Here is a 17,865-nt window from a genome sequence, read left to right on the forward strand (position 1 = left end):
GACAATCGCTAATCCCACGTCATTTTCTTTTTGTTTTCTTTCTTAACAAACTATCATAATTTTTCATTTTTCTCTACACCTTTATAAAACTATTTATTTATAAATCGGAAAAATCTCCGCGGTCGATGGAGCCTATTAGACGAAGAGGAGGAGTAGGAGGGGAAGGGGGAGGGGAGACACCGCCACCATCATTTTCAACATTATTATCCACGTTGAAAAAGGATGAACAAAAATCGCAAATCGTCGTTTCTTCAACAAAAAAAAAAAAAAAAAAGGAAAATTTTTTTAGAAATGAACGCCGGATCAAATAAATAAATAAATAAAAATAATAATAATAATTTCGTAGGGTTTCGAACCGCGTCCATTTTGTTTTTTGTTTTTTTTTCGCAACTTTCAAACGCGCGTTACGGTCATTGTGTGCGTTTTTATACATTCAAACTTTCTAGAACAACTGGAATGAATAAAATTAATAAAAGTGATAACAAAGACACGATGATTAGAATTATAAACACGAGAAAATATTAATAAAAAATTTATAAAAAAAAAAAACAAAAAAACTTCCTTGACGGGGGGCGGGGCGGGAGGGAAGGGGGCGGGGCGGGAGGGAAGGGGGCGGGGGATTCGAAGAAACGACGAAACGGATGCGATTTTGTCGAAGGGGGCGGGACCTGAGCGGAGGGCGGAGAAAAGAAAACAACAACAAAAAATTTCCCATCGGGTGATTTCAAACGACGCTCGTGACGTCATCGGGAAATTTTTTCTTTTAAATGCAAAATATGTATAAAAAAAAAAAAGTTTTTCTTTTTTCTTTTCTTTTCCTTTCCTTTCTTTTCTTTTCTTTTCCTTTCCTTTCTTCTTTTCTATCATATGTGCATCACTTTTTGATTCGTTTTTCCTTTTGTCCAATTCGTCGCCGACGGGGAATTTGGATGATATTCTCGTCCTCCTCCCGTCGCTGCAAAAAAAAAAAAAAAAAAAAATTTCCAAAGTCAACGAAAAAGAAAAGAAAAGGAAAAACCGACAAACGCTAGTGGATGAGGGAAAACTCACGTATGGACATGTCGGAATCCGTTATTCTCGACAGCAAATTCATTTGTTCCGTGTGCCTCTGAACGGAATCATCTTTTATCGTTTTATCTTTGAGGTAACTGATGCTGTGAAGTTCTGATATTCTGGAATAATGAAAAAACAATAATAATAATAATAATAATAATAATAATAATAATAATAATAATAATAATAATAATAATAATAATAACAACGAACGGCGGTGACTCGCGAATCTTTTTCCGATCGTTATTCTCACTCACTTATTAGCTAGCTGTCGAAGGTCTTCGCTCGGTACCTTTACACCACCCTGTTGTTGTTGCTCTTGTTGTCTGTCGTTCGATTGATCGACGATATCTTTACTCCTTTGCAAATTCTGACTCGAACCGAATCCTTCGGGTTTCGTCAGACATCTTAATTCTTCGTTTGCTCTTAAAGCGGTCGATAATCGCAATTGTAACGTGTCTCTTTCTTCGATGAGCTGAACGAAAAAAATTTTTTTTTTAAAATGTTTTTGTTTAAAGAGAGAGAGAGAGGGCAGGGGTGGTGGGAAACAAAGACAAACCAACCTGCATTAATTCGAACGTCAGTTCGTCGCAACGAACGTCTCTCTGATGCAGCATGTACAGTGCCGTGTCGAGATCGCTTTGAAGTCTCGTGCTTAATTCGGCAAGTTCGTGTTCGGTCCAATCGCTGTAGTCGGGATCACCTTCCGAAGTGACTGGAAAGAGACACGCGAACGGTTACAAGTAAAACATAGTGACGTAACAAGCAGAAGAAAATGGAAACGACGTAATATTTACCCGAAGCTTCCGTTTTGGCATCCTCTTGGATTTGAGCAATTCGCAATTCTTTGACTTGTTTCTCGAAATTTCTAAAATGTCCGATTTCTTCTTGCAGGTGAGTGAGAGTCTGTTTCAAATCCGTCACTTCGAGTTCTTTTTCTTCCAATATGGCCGTCACCTGACTCAATCGTGCTCTTTCCTCGTTTACAGTTTGCGTGAGCGCGAGTATTTCGTTTTCCTTTCTCGCGTATTCGAATTGTAATTTTTCAAATTCTCGTTCTATGATCCCTTTCGAATTTTCCAATTCCGCAATTTTTTCCATCATGTTCGTTTCGTTTTCCTTGTTCGTTTCCAAAAGTGACTCGCACAAGTTGGCCTTTTCCATGAGTTCGTTTTTTATTTCGAGTATTTCCGAGTCTTTTCTTTTCGCGCTTTCCACCGATTCCGTTTCCAATTTCAATATTTGACTTTTTAAATTCGTCAAATCTTCGTCTTTCGAATTCTGATATTTTTCCAACTCACGCTTCGTTTCCCCGAATTCCAAATTGATGCATTCCAATTCCTTTTGGAGATCCATTATTATTTTCTCGAGTTGAGCTTTCATTTCGAGGGATTCGCTCGTCGCTTTTACCTTTTCCCGATTTTCCGCATCCTCTAAACCCTTCATACGATTTTCCATATTCATTATTTTCTCCGTCAAAATTTGTATGTCGTTCATTTTTTCCTGTATCGTTTTGTCTTTCTCCGCTAATTCGTAGAGCAAATTTCCAGATTTTTGTTTTTCCTCTTCCAGAGACCTCGAAATGGCTTCGAGTTCGAACGCGACGGGGATTTGAATATTTTTTTGAAAAGGTTCGACGAATTTTTCCTCCGTGTTGAGTTTTTCCTCGTTCAACAACCTTTCGATTTCTATTTTCGAATCGTTGTAACTTTTTTCCAATTCGTTTATCTTCGTCATCAACTCGTTAATTTCACCGTTTTTCGCCGACACCAAATTTTCCAATTCAATTATTTTCTGCTTTAGATTTTCCACTTCTTCCTTACTTTCGGAATTATTTTTCTCCATCGCCGCGACGTTTTCCAATTCCGAAATCGTTTTTTGCAAATTTTCCATTTGAACGTCTTTTCCCTTGAGCATGTTTTCCAAATCTCGTATGCTCATGTTGAGCCCTTCGATCTCTCGATTTTTCCCCGCCTCAAAGTGAAAAAATTCCTCTTCCTTGAATCGTAAAATTTTCTCCAATTCTTCCACTTTTCCTTTGAGTTCTGCCGTTTCTTGTTGATTCCAAGCGAGAGACCTCAACTGATTCAATTCTTCCTCCGCCATTTTCAAATAATTTTCCAATTCTATATTCTTTTGCACCAAGGCGTCCATTTCGTTCTTTTTGTCGTTTTGATTCGAAATGCTCAATTGCAAATTGATCAATTCGTTTTCTTTCAAGTGTAGCAAATTTTCCAATTCTAAAATTTTACTCTTCAATATTTCCGGGTGATCTTGCGGTTCTGCCGGCATCGTTTCCGTTTTCTCGTTCAGGTCGATCGTATCGAATTCGTTCAACGATTCTTTCCGTTGAACCTTTTCCGCTTCGACCCTTTGCATCATTTGTCTATCCATTTCGAGTAAGTGATTTTTCAAACACGACAATTCCTCTTCTCTCAAACCCAGCACGTTTTTCCCTTCTTCCAAATCCTTTTTCAAATTTCTTATTTCGTTTTCGTATTGAGATTGAAGCAAGTTTAATTTTTCCCTCCATTCTTCCACTTCTTTGTCTTTAACAAAATTCTTTTCCGACATTTCTTTCACGTCGTTTTCTTTCATCTTGACCAACTCATCCAAATCTTTGATTTTCTGTCGCAAACCGTCCATTTCTCTCAGGGAATTTTCGAGTTCGCTTATTTTATGACTTTTTGCATTCAATTCTTCGTCTTTTAATTTCGTCACATTTTCCAATTCGCATAATTTTTTCTTGAGTTCTTCGATTTCCCCATCATCGTTTTTACTCACGGGTTCATTTTGCACGGTAGGCTCGTTGGGAACAACAGGAAATAGTTCGTCGTCGTTCGACGAGGATTTAAAATAATCAAAAATGTTCGATTTTTTTTCTTTCTCTTTCTCCTTTTTCGACGCCTCGACGGTTTTTTTCATTTCTCCGAGTATTTCCTGCAGTGTTTCATTTTCCGTCGCGAGAGCGTTCAACTGATCGTTAAGTTCACCGATGGCGGATGAATTTCTAGTTTCTTCGTCGAATAATTTTTTCTGGAGTAAATCTTTCACGTTGTTTAATTCTTCTATTTCTTTTTGCAGTGCTGATTTTTCTTCGATGACTTTTTGAACGTCCATCGCAAAAGGTTCGGCATTCGAAGTTTCCGAAAAGGGTATTTCTTTAGATTCGGACGAATTCGACAATTTCCTTTCGAGAGCTTCGATCTTGTTCAAAAGTTCTTTGTTTTCTTTCGCGAGAGAATTTTCATTTAAATTTTGTCGCAATGTTGAAATCTCGGACAAAAGTTCGTTATTTTTCTGTTGCCAATACTCGACTCCCGTGTCTTGCCTTTCTTTCATTTCCAGGTTTTTAACACTGAGACTGTCGATCCTTTTCAAAAGAGATTCCTTTTCCGTTTTATAATTTTCTATTGTTTTCAATAACTCCCGTTCCTTTTTCTCTTTGCTTTCGATTTGTGATTTTAATTCGTCCACAATGGCCGCATCTAAATCTTCCAAACTTGTATTGTTTTTCAATTGTTTTATTTCTTTCTGCAATTTTTCCGTAACGATTCTTTGTTCTTTTAATTTTTTCAATGCTTTTGCGTATTTTCCTTGCTGTTCTTGAAGTTCGTTCGACAACCTTTCGATTTCTTTTCTCGATGATTCCATTTCCGATTCTAACGTTTTTATCCTTTCCTTATACTCGAACACGATGTCTTCTTTGGGTTGCGCAGCGGACGATTCCGTCATTTTCGATGATAAATACTCTTCTTCCAATTGTCCGTCGGTTCCCCAGCTATCGTCCCACACCAACGATTCGAAATCCGAACAACTTTGAGTGGGTTCATCGAAGGAAGCTTTACCCGCATCCGTAAAAAACGAATTCTCTTCGAAATTTTCATTTTGCGGCGCTCCGAAAAACAAATTCGCATCGAATTTCCGTTCTCCTTCGTTGGATTTTTGCCCGGATATCGTTTTGATTTCCGCTTTTTCGATGAGCGGCTCAATGACGGGAGTGGGAATTTTATTCGGATCCATTTTCCTACTTTCCGAGACTTCGCGAACCATTTCCTCTTTTATTTTTTCTTCGTTGAGTTTCGCTTTCAAATTTTCTATTTCTTTATTCGCTTTTTTAAGGTTGGCATCGTAGTCGTGCAACTGACTTTTCAACTCTTTTATATATTCCACCTCGTCAGTTCGGAACGTTACGGATTTCCGCTTTTTCTTCTTTTTGTCTTCGTCGGAAACAGCAACGTCTTCCGCTTTTTCCTCATTACGATTTTTATCTTCGGATAACATATTGTTGAGCTTTTCCAACAATCCGGCATTCACGCTCGCGAGTTCTTCGATTTCGTGTTTCAACGATTTTTCTAAATTTTGAGAATTTTCGAGACTTTCTTTGAAATCGATTTCGAATTGCTCGTAGTCGGAATTGAGTTTTTTAAATTCCGCGGAAATTTGTTTGTTTTCCATTTTTGTTTTTTCCAAGTCTTTGGTGAGAGAATTAACGAGTTCCGTTTTTTCGACATCCATTTCTCTCAGCATTTCTATTTCCGATGCCGTTTCGACACTTTTTTCCAACAAACCTTTGACTTCTCTTTCCAAATTATGTTTTTCCTCTTGCGTTTCCGTTAGTAATTGTTTGAGTTCGGCATTTCCCGTTTCCAAAGTCTTGACAGAATTTAACAAATCTTTTTCGGATTTCAATAAAGCATCGACTCTGTTTGCCAAATCATCGATCGTGATGAGATTTTGAGAATCTTCCGTTATTTTTCTAAACATTTCTTCATTTTTCGTTTCGAGAGAGACTCGTCTCTCTTCCGAAACGAATAATTTTTCTTCGACGTATTTCAATTGATCCTGAGACTTATTCAATTCCGTTTCTAAATTTTCAATGACGGCAAGGTTTTCTTGCAATTTCGCATCGAAACCTGATTTTTCCGACGAATTTTCCGTCCCATCTTGAAACCTTTTAAGTTCCTCCAATTGCACTTCCAAATCCGATTTTTCGATAAGTGCTTCGTTGTATTTAAACTTCATTTCCTCCAATTTGTTCGTCACGTCGGCCAAATTTTGCAACAAAGCTTTTCTCTCCTCGTTGAACTCCATTTCTTTTTTTTTAACCGTCGCCGAAGAGTTTTGCTGTGCTTGAAACAATTCACTGTATTTCGCTTCGATGTCTAACAGTTTATCTGAAGAAAAAATTTTTTTTTATTTACTTTCTGAAAAGAAAACTTCCTTTCTTAAAAAAAAAGAAACGTGTTAAATTACCTTTGTATTGTTGTTCCACCATTTGTAACTCGTTGCAAATCTTGTAAGTTTTTTGTATTTCGTCTTCCAATTGTTTGACCTGTCCCTCGTGCATCAACCTATTACTCTCCAATTCTTTTTCCAAATCGTTAAATTTATCTTTCAGTGCGGACAATTCGCTTTCTAGACAACCTTTTTCCGTAACCGTTTCCCCGAGAACGACGTGAATTTGTTCCTTTTCCGTTTTTTCAAAATTCCACTTTTCCATCATTTCATTTACGTCTCCTTTTAGTTTTTCCACGCAATCATCTTTTTCCGACAGTCGGGATTCCAATTCCTTCACTTGTTTTTGCAAATCCGATTCGCTTTGAGCTTTCTTCTTTAAATTTGCCGCCAATTTTTTCATTTTAATTTTTAAATCTGATATTTCCTGTCCGCGAGGTTTTTCACCTCCCTCAAACTTTTTCAATTTTTCATTCAGTTCCGATATGAGTGATTCTTTTTCCGACAAAGACTTTTGTAAATTTTCCTTTTCGCTCGCCATTTGAGAGTACAAATCGTGAATTTCTTTTTTGTCGACGATTAAAGTTTTGATGCTATTTTCTAAATCTTGTTTTTCCGACAGCAAAGCGTTATACTCGGCTTCTTTGTCTCTGAGACATTTTCCCATATTTTCCAAATGATCTTGATAACCGTGAGTCAAATTCGTATTTACTTCTTCCAAACGACTTTTCAATTCTGCAATGTCCACATTTTTCTGAGCTAACGTACCTGCGACAACAAAAAAAAAAAAAAAAACAATTTTATAATATTAATTTGTAATCGAATAATAATGTAAAACTTCAGTAAATAAAATTTTACCCGTTATATTTTCAAGTTCCTTTTCCTTTTTATCCATATCATCTTCCATTTTTTTGATTGTGGCCAATAATTTTTGCACGTGATTTTCATTTTCCGTGAGTTTTTTCCCCGCGTCGTTTGCAAAATTTTGCAACATGTCGAATTTCGATGAAAATTCATTCAGCTGAACATCTTTTGCTCTTATCGAGTCTAGAGAATTTTCTAATTTTTTCACCGTTTCCGATAATTTCAATTTGTATTCTTTATTGTCGCCATCTAATATCTCGTTGGCTTTCGAACGGTCTTCCAGTAAATTTTGTAGCCTGAATATTTCGGTTTCTTTGCTCGCGAGCAAAACGTTTGCCCATTCGAATTTTTTCTCCAGTTCGGTTCCTTCATCCGTTCTTTCTTTCACGTTGTCGGTTTCCGACGGTTCGACATTTCTCGACAATTTATCCGAAGCAGCTTTTTCCACTCTTTCGACTTTATTTTCCAAATCGGCAATGAGTTCGCTTAAATAATTCATTTTACATTCGACGTCGGCCACGTCAAATTCGCTCTCGTTATTTTTCCCACCGCTCTCATCAGCCTTTCTTTTGAATTCTTCCAATAATTTTTTCCTTTTAACCTTTTCCTCGGACAAAAGGTGAACGACTTCGATATTTTCTTTCCGCAGTTTTTCACAGTGCTCGTTGAGTTCTATCAAACTGTTTTCCAAACTCAAACATTTTTTCTGAAGTTCTTGAACGTTTTCAATATCGTCTCCCGCGTTTTCCCAATGATTCTCACGATCCCAATCGTCTTTTTCGAACGTTTCGATACGTTCCGTGTACCTTTTTATGAGTTCGTCTTTTTCCTCCAATTTCTGATTTAAATCCTTCATTTTTTCATTTTGTAATTCGAGCGACTTTTTGGCTTCCATCAATTGCATTTCTATTTTCTTTATCTTATTCTTGGCGTTGACGTTGGATTTTTGATTTTTCGATGGTTCACCAGCCAACGAATTGAATCCCTCCTTGACTGAACTTTTCACCCTGTCGAGTTCACCGATGGTTTCTTCTAATTCTTTAATTTTTTTTTGGTAATTAAATGCTTTTTCTTTTTCCGCTTCAACAGCCGTTTGCAATTCTCCAATTAAATTTTGCTGATCGTTAACTATTCTTTGAAGATGAGATAATTTATTTTCCTCGTCGGAAAATTGTTTCAAAACGTCATCGCCGAGTTCTTTTTCGTTCTGAAAATTTTTTTTTTAACGTTTTTTTTTTTTAAAAAAAGTTTTGAAAATTAAAAATAAAAGTAAATAACGAAAAGGAAAATGAGGGAAAACTCACTCTCAAATCAAAATGTTCCATTTTTTCAAATGCCAATGAATCAGATGATGATGATGCCGCGCCACCGGAAAGCTTTTTCAATTTATCCAAAAGCTGTTGTTTCTCACGTATCAACAATTCAATTTGCTCTTCGACGTGTATGTTATTTATCTCCGTCGATATCCTGTATTCTTCTAATTCTTTCCTGTCTGTATTTTCCATTTTCCTATTGTAATAACATTCCAACATTTCAATTTCTTTACCGTGTTCTAATTTTAAATTTTCCAATTTTTCAACGTATTCAGATTTCGCGACTTTCAATTTTTCCTCCAATTCTTTTATTTTCTCTTCGTTATCATCCGTTTTCATTTCGTCCTGACCGCCATTGAAACCGACCATTTTCGAATATAAATCTTCTATCGTTATGTTTTGATCTTGGTACGCTTTTATCAAATCCGCATTTTCTTTTTCCAAATCTGATATTTTACTCACGCGCACGCTTAAATCTTCGTTTTGTTTTTTTATAATCATTTCCAATTCGGTAATTTTCTCATTTAAATTCTTCTCCGTAACTAAAATCAAAAAAAAAAAAAAAAAAATTAAATTAAATTTTTTACAAATCAAAAAATTGTTTATGTCATCAAATCATGCAATTTAAAAACGAGATGACATGCATTTCTTAATGTCACAAAAAAAAAATCAAAAGAAATAACTGAAAACAAGCAAAAAACAAATTTTTTTTTTCTTCTACTTTTTAATAATTTTTATTAATTGATATTGAATATGGAAGACGTGAATGTTTCGCAATCAAAAATACAAAAAAAAAAAAAAACATGAACTGATAAACTCGAGTCCAAATGTTATTATTAATTAGCGTACCAAATAATAAATTTTTTTTTTAAATTTTAAAATCTTGTCATTCATCAAACACCGATTGAATGAATGAATGAATGAATGAATGACGTTTTCAAATCTTTGTCCATTCGATGCTTTCCTCTCATGCAATATTATTAAATTAAAAAATAATAAAAAGCTTAGAAAAAAGCATAGAAAAGTTATCAAGAGAAATATAAAAGAGGCAAAAAAAAAAAAAAAAAGTGGAAACTTTAGGAAAGGAAAGGAATTATGCAGTGCGTGGGCGTGTGCGTGTGCGAATGTGTGCGTGGGTGAATATTATGTAAGCAAAATTACAATAATAACTACCTTTGAAATCATCAACATCTAATATTGTAAGTAGAAGATTACCTTTCTCATCCTCCAGTTCTGCAACGCGATTTTCTAATACGATTTTTTCATTTCTCAAATCATCCAACAATTTATTTAATCTTATAATTTCAGCCTTATCATCTGATGTCTACAAAAAAAAAAAAATTTACAACAACAACAACATTTACAAATTAATTAATAAACATTTCATTAAAAAAATTTTTTTTGGGAGACCCAACGCTTACATTTTGTAACGTTTCCATCGATTTATTCATTTCCTTTATTTTATTCCTATGTTCTAATTTCATTTTTATCATTGATTTATTTCTATCGTCTAATTCTTTCGTTAAAACTTTTATTTTATTTTCTAATTCTTCGGAAAATTCTCCACTCCCGAAATTTTCACTCCTCGAATTTGTTTCGCTTGATTTAATATCCGATTCTAATTTGGTATTTTTGTCTTTCAAATCCATTAATTTTTCTTCCAATTCGATTATTCTAAACAATGGCAAAAAAAAAAAGGAATTTGTTACATAAAATAAATTAATAATGATATTTTTTCCCATATTATTATTATCATCATCACCTGTTATCCCTTTCCGATAAATCATTTTTTAAACGATCTTCTATCTCTATGAAATTTTTTTGCATGTTTCTCATTTCCTGCCTGGTTTCCTCGAGATTTTCCAACGTGTTTTTCCCCTTTAAACTTAAATCTTTGGAAAGTAAAGCAACAGCTTGAGTGCGAGCTTCGATCACAGATTCTTTTTCTTTAATATTTTCTTCTAAATCTAAAACGTTTGCTTCCAATTCGTGGATTTTATTTTGTAATGCAAACATTTCGGATGATTCGTCGGAAGGTGAACTTGTTTGCGTTGATTTTGAGGCCACCTAAAATACAAAAAAAATGTCAACAATGTCCCCTTTTGGTGATGTTTTCAAAGACACAAAAACATTTTTAAACTTACAAAATCTCTATCGAGTTTTTTATTTTTTTTCGAAATCTCATGTTTGATTGGAGGTCTTTCTATATCTTTTTGTAAATGTTGTATCGTTTTATCCCTTTCATCAAGTTGAGCTTTTAACTGTTCTACCAAACTTTCTATTTTTTTAGTTTCCGTTTGTTCCTTACCCGTTCTTTGTTCAAATTTAATTCTGAAATTAAAAAAATTTTTATTTTTTTTCAAATAGAGACCTTGAAAGTGAGTTACAAAATAATAACTAACAATTTGTGGCAATGTTATCGAAACAAATTAATTTAACATTCATTTTTATTTATTACAGTTCAGTGACTACCAAATTTATTCATTCAAATTTGATCGAAATCTTTTTAATTGGCAATCGACAAAACACAATACAAAACTTTTTAATTCTTCGACTAACACTCGAATATTTAAAAACAGTAAATGATTTAAAAGGTAGTAAAATAAATAAGTAATTAATAATAATATATTTAAAATAAAAGTATTTTTAATAAAATTATTAATTAAAAATCCATTTAAAACAAATGAATTACATAACAAAAAATAATAAATAAATATTAAAGAAAATGGATGTGTTACGAAAACATCATTTGTGAGATTAAATGACATGATATATGTATTTCTGGGTGTGGTTTAACAAGAGGTCAAGGAAAATTGTCAAAAAAAAAAAAAAAGCATTTCAACATATCAATATTAGACTAAAAAAAAATTGTGATGTGTTTAAAATAAAATTTATTTAATTTTAACTTACTTGTTTTCCTCTAGACATTTTTTCAATTCTGAAACTTTTCCTCTCCTACCGATTTTAGGATTTTCATTATTTCCTCCGCTTTCGATTTTTGATATATTTTCTTTAGATGATCCTTTGACTAGACCTTTAGATGTTGAATTACTACCTCCTGATGATGTATTTTTTTTAACTTGAGAATTCTTGGTTCTAGCCCTTATTTGTGATAGTTTATTCGCATAAACCTGTAATAATTTTTTTTTTTTTTTAAAAAATTTACTCTCGATGTTCAGAAATAAATTTTATATCGAAAAAAAAAAAATATTCGAAACAAATTTCTAACCTCGACTTGTTTTTCTTTAGATGTTAACTGTGTTTCATTTTGTTTTAATGTTTCCTTTATTTGTGTTAAAACATTTTGCTGGTGTTGAAATTGATCTTTTAAATCTTGAACATCGGGAATTAAAAGAGGTACACTTTTTTCTCCTCCTGATGGATTATTTTGCAATGGAACCAAAATAGGAGTAACAGGAGTTTTTTTCGGGTCTCCATCCCCATCCTTTTCATCAGACCCAGGGTCCCAAAGCATAATTTAATTATCTGAATACAAAAATGATGAATTATGAGTAATTATGTTAAAGTTACTTAAATAAAAAAGATGTTTAAGTAAATTAAACTTTAAAAAACTTTTTTAATGAAAATAATTTTTTACATTCAAAAATATCATAAGAATAAGTTGCATATTTTACAAAATACTTTTTTAAAAAATAAAATAAAAAATATTATAAAAATAAATTCATTTTATTAATGACCCCAATAACAAGTAAATGTTATGCGTTTCAATAAGATTAAAGCAATAATAATAATAATAATAATAATAATAGTAGGGGTTTCAAACCGTTGACGTAATCGAGTCTGAAAGCTCATAATAACAGGCTTATATAGTTTACGTGGCGAAAATGACATGTAAACAAAAGCCTAAAAAATAATAATAATATTTTAATTTAATTACAAAATTTACCATTGAACCGTTAAAAATATACTTAAAAATCATAAAATTAAAATAAACCGAAAATAATTAATTAAGTAATAACAACATAAAATATGGCTGACTAACATTTTTGTCACCGTAATGGAAATTTAAATATATATCCAAAAATTGTCTTCATTTGTAGTCCAAATAAAAATAATTATTAAACAGAATCACACATTTTTTTTTTTTTTAACGTTAAACACTAAAAATTAATAAATAAAACACAGAAAACACACGATGTAAAAACTAATGATTATCAAACATAGGCCTTCACCTAATTCCAACCTCAAAACCAATTCGTGTTTCCACCGCCTTTGAAGAAAAACGTTTTTTTAAGTTTTCGTCTAATTCCACGACCGTTTTAACCTCCATCACACAATTCGTCACAAGTGTTTTGCACGTAATTACATTTTATGTGTTTTATTTTAATTTATATGTATTTTGTGTGAAGTAAAACAGTTGAAAACGATCGAAACTTCTCGAATGTAAGTAATATTATATTATTATATTATTCCATCGTTTAATTTTTTTCCCCACAATTAAATTATTTAAAAATTTTTACTTGAAACTAACAAAGTTATAAAATGTGGTGGTTCGATTTCATTATTATTTAAATAAGAAAGACTAAATTTAACTGCTCATCCTCGTTCAAATAATAAATAAGTTTTAGTTTTTTTACTTATTATTTAAAAATTGTAAAGAATCTATTATTTCTTTTGCGTTTAAATTTCAAAAATTTAATTCACCGTTATTTAGATAGCTGTTGATGTCATATCGAATAAAAAACTTTTTTTGAAACCAAAATAAATGTTTAACGGTTTGTAAAAAATATTTCTTTTGTTAAAATTTCAAATTTATTGTCATCAAAAAGTTTTAACCGTTCAAAAAAAAGAAAAATTTAATTTAACGTTAAAATTTTGGTTTTTCAATATGTCAGATATCAAAAAAAAAAAAAGAAGCAATTTTCGATATCACGTGATAAAAAAAAATTGAAGAATTTTTTTTTTTTCCCCATTTTTTTTTGTTTATTTATTTTATCTTCTTAAACCAATTCAGAAAAAAAAAAAAAAAAAAAAAAAAATTTTTTTTTGTTGTCACTTTAGTATAAAATTTTATTTCATACAAAATTATTTTTTACAATGCTCTTTTTTTCTATTTCCACGTTCAAATAGATTTTCAATTCGTTATACGATATAAAACGTTAAAAAAAATAAATAAATAAATAAACTTAAATAATTTAATTTGTCGTTTGAAACAGAGGTGTGGGGGGTTTGGGGTGGGGGTGGGGGTGGGGATGAGGATGAGGATTGGGGGGAAAGAAAACTTAAAATACAAAACAATAACGTCCTAAAATTTTATTTATTTGGCAATTAAAACTTAATAATACACTTTAAATCAAACAAAAAAAAGTAAAAAAAAAAAAACCGAACAAAAAATCTTTGTTTAGTCAAACTCAATTTTCCTCTCTCCCTTCCTCTCTCCCTTCCCCTCCTCTCCACTCCTCCCATTTTTTTGTACCCATTTAAACTTTGTATAGACTTTCAATAAACTTTTCAAAGAAATTGTTTTTACTACCTTTTAATATATAAACTTTTTGCAACTTTTTATTTTTTATTTTTTCTTCATCTTCTTCTTCTTTTCCCTTCTTCTTCATATTTTTTTTCTTCTTCTTCTTATTATTATTATTATTTTTCTTACCTGGTTAAAAGTCAGAGCAATATTTTGGTTAGCGTCACGTGCTCATAATGGATCTTCATTTTATTACACGTTTGGATGAATATTTTGTTGTAAACCTTAAAAAAACTTTTCCCGGGGAATAATCTAGAGAGAAAGAGAGAGAGAGAGAGAGAAAACAAAAACAAAAATAATAATAATAATAATTCTTTTTCGTTCTTAATAAAATAGTAAGACCCGGTTTCCCTTTCGAACGACGACAAAAAAAAAAGACCCCTGAAACAAAAAAAAAAAAAAAAAGAAAAAGTTTTTAATAAAATTAAAGTAAAATTCAATTCGAAACTTTTCTTTTTCTTTTTAAAAGAAAATTAAGCGCGGGAAGTAAAAAAAAAAAAAAAAAAAAAAAATTTTATTTATTTATTTATTTATAAATATAACAAAATAATCCAATTATATTTAATACCGCGAATTTTTATATAATAAACGTAAACGTTAAATAAATGTGTAAAACGAACGTGTCATTAATTTAAAAAATAATAAAGATGATGGAAAAAGGGGAGGAAGGGAAGGAAATTAAAAATAATTTCCGGTAAAAATATATAAATGAATTTATTTAAAAAAAAAAAAAAAAACAATAATAATAACTGAGGCATTACGGATTTATAATCGGAGAAGGGAGTTCTAAAAAGTCTGTCGAGATGACAGATGTCGAATATGTGCCAATCGCAGTCGGAAACAATCGATCATTTAATTTCCGGTTGTACGATATTGGCAAAACATTAATATCTGGAAAGACACAATAAATATGGAATAACTGTCGTGATACGGAATGAATGGACTAGTCGAGGAATGATACAACCCTGGTTAAGACAGCGAGTTCATGCACGGTTCTGTATGATGAACAAATCGATACTGACAGAATTGTTCCAGACAACGAACCGGATACCATCCTCAGGCATAATGCGGAAAAATGATGTAAGCTAATTGAAGTATCCGTAGCGGATGGTGGGAAAAACACCAGACAGCCAAAAAGCGGACAAATGGCTGAAGTACAGAAATCTAAAAATAGCCAGGATGTGGGGAGTAAAGACAGAAACTATTCCGGTCATCGTGGGAGCATCACTGGGAGCCACGTCACATTCAATAAAAGGAAATTTAAAAAATATTTTAAAGAATTTAAAAGAAGAAACCGGAAATGACGTTATGTGGAATGGCCTTCACATTTTTCGGAAAATATTATAAACAGCACAAACAAAATTTTAAGGAATCGGGTTTGAACCTGAAATAAATTTTTAAAAACCCTAAATTACAAATACACTAAATCTTGCCGTGTTCAAAAGTGACAATAATAATAATAATAATAATAATAATAATAATAATAATAATAATAATAATAATTTTCCCCGACGAATGAATGAATGAATAAAATATTCAAAAAAAAAAAAAGGTTTCGTTTAATATTATAAAATGATTTATAATAACGTAGTATTTGAGAAAAAAAAATTTTTTTTTTTTTTTTTTTTTTTTTGACGTGGCATTATTATCTCTCGTTACACGTGAATAAATATTGCACGGAAATTATTATTATTATTATTATTATTTACCAGAGGGAAAAAATAAAAGTATCGAATATATATATATATAGAAATTAGGTACGATTGAACGAATTTTAAATTTATTTCGATAAATAATATTATTATTTATACTTATTATTATTATTATTAATAAAAACTTTACATTTTCTAATACGTAATTAAAAAAGAAAAAAGAGGGGGAAGGAGGGGGAGAAAAGGGGGGTTTATTTTCTTTTTTTTTTTTGAATTCTCGTACGTTCGCAAAAAAAAAAAAAAAAAAAGATGATTACAATAAACGTACGACTAGGGCATTAGTTGGCATCGCCATTTGGTTTTTTCTCACACAGCCTTTTACGACGGGAAATTTTTTTTTTTTTTTTTTTTTTTGAATCCTTTGATTTTTATTCGCACCATTTTTTTTTCTTTTAAAGGAATTTTTTATTTATTCACAATTTTAAAGCTTTTTTTTCCTTTCCTTTCCTTTCCTTTCTTTCCTTCCTTTCCTTCCTCATAAAATTTAAAAAAAAAAAAAAAAATTTTTTTTCTTCACAAAATAAATTTCACTCGAATTTAAATGTTTCCACCTTTAAAAATTATTATCATCATCATCATCATCATAGCCATCATCATCATCATCATTATTATTATTATTATTACGAAACCCATTACAAATGTTATCCTTTTCTTTCATAACGTTTTTCATTACAAATCATTTTAACAACAATGGCACAAAAGAAAAATTTTATTTTATACGTATTTTATTTTTTTTTTTTTATTTTTCAAAAAAAAAAAAACCCGGGAAACTGAATTTAAAGTGGAAGTAGAAAAAGAAAGAAAAAGAAAGAAAGAAAGTGAGAGAGAGAGAGAATGAAAAATTCATTTTTTCTTTTTATAATAACAATATGAAATTATTTTGATTGTAATGTTAATTTTTTTTTTTTTCTGGTTAACCCTTAAACGATTTCAAACGTTTAAAATGATTGACGATGTTTAATAATAATAATAATAATAATAATAATAATAATAATATATTATCATTATTATTATTATTGATTTATTTGATAAAATTGATAACGGAAAAAAAAACTTCAAAACGATCCGAATTAAATTATTATTTAAAAAAAAAAAAAATGTCGTTTATAAATTAAAAAATAGAAAAGGGATGACGATTAAATAGAATTTTTAAAAAATAAAATCTATCGAATATGCGGATACGGAAATGGTTGATGCGTATAACAACATCCGGTTACGATAAAATCCGTTAACGAATCAAAATAAACGAGAAACGTACCAACGTATAAATCGGAAATTATCATTAATTAACAAATCCTTTTAATTGTTTTTTTTTTGATTAAAAAATTTACCGGAAATAGAAGGATGTGAAAGAGTAATAATACCGGAAATACATTCAGACGCGATGGTGTAGCAACAATAGAACATTAGAAAAAATTCGTTAAATAACCGATATTCGAAAATTCATCATTTTAAAAAAAGATTTCGTGATGAAATTTAATAATAATAATAATAATAATAAATCTTTCGGATATATTTCATCTCGAAAAAAATAAAACACAAAAGAAAATAAAATACAATGAAAACAAAATAAATAAATAAATAAGAAAGAAAGGAAGAAAAAAAAAATCGTTAGACCACCGAAGAAACAAATTAAAAACACGCGATTCTCCATTTTTTTTTTTTTTTTTTACTTACTCTCTTTCTCGTAATTTATGTTATTAATTTACCTTAATTTAATCTATTCATCTTTTAAATTAAGAAAAGATTTTTTCGTTTGGAGATAATAAACCCCCCCCCCCGGGAAAAATTTCGGTTGGGGGAGGGGGGCTGTGGGGAAGGTGGGAAAATTTTAAAAAATTAACGGTTTTTCCATCCCTCTTTTTTTATGATTTTTCTTTTCTTTTTCCCCACATTCGTGAGAAATTTATTATTATTATTACGGATCTCAATCGTGAGGAAAAAAAAAACGAAATTTTTAACGTCTTTGTGGTTTAATAATAATAATAATAATGATAATAATAATTTTTATCACATTCCTTGTCGGATATTAAATAACGTATCATAAGAAGAAATGTGATATAATTACATGAACGCGATATTTTAATTTATTTAACGCCATATTTCACACACGTTTACTTTATTTATTATTTATTTATTTATTTAAAACCATGTTGTTGTCCTTTATTTTAACTTATTCCCCGACCGGAAATTAACA

General features: G+C 31.0%; 1 protein-coding gene across 1 annotated transcript; it reads right to left on the reverse strand.

Annotated features, from left to right (window-relative positions):
* Nucleotides 1–1,306: 1,306 nt before the first annotated feature.
* Phum_PHUM506590 (uncharacterized protein) lies at nt 1,307–11,943 on the reverse strand (the record flags this gene model as incomplete). The annotated part of the gene is made up of 12 exons (XM_002430938.1): nt 1,307–1,528; nt 1,617–1,768; nt 1,851–6,230; nt 6,310–7,059; nt 7,150–8,362; nt 8,460–9,010; nt 9,642–9,792; nt 9,890–10,142; nt 10,231–10,535; nt 10,613–10,799; nt 11,379–11,599; nt 11,698–11,943. 12 exons carry the CDS (start codon nt 11,941–11,943, stop codon nt 1,307–1,309), a joined length of 8,631 nt encoding a protein of 2,876 aa, XP_002430983.1.
* Between the last annotated feature and the right edge of the window lie 5,922 nt (nt 11,944–17,865).

This window comes from Pediculus humanus, genomic scaffold (genome assembly GCF_000006295.1).
Source record: "Pediculus humanus corporis 1103172108278 genomic scaffold, whole genome shotgun sequence".
Taxonomy (NCBI): domain Eukaryota; kingdom Metazoa; phylum Arthropoda; class Insecta; order Psocodea; family Pediculidae; genus Pediculus; species Pediculus humanus.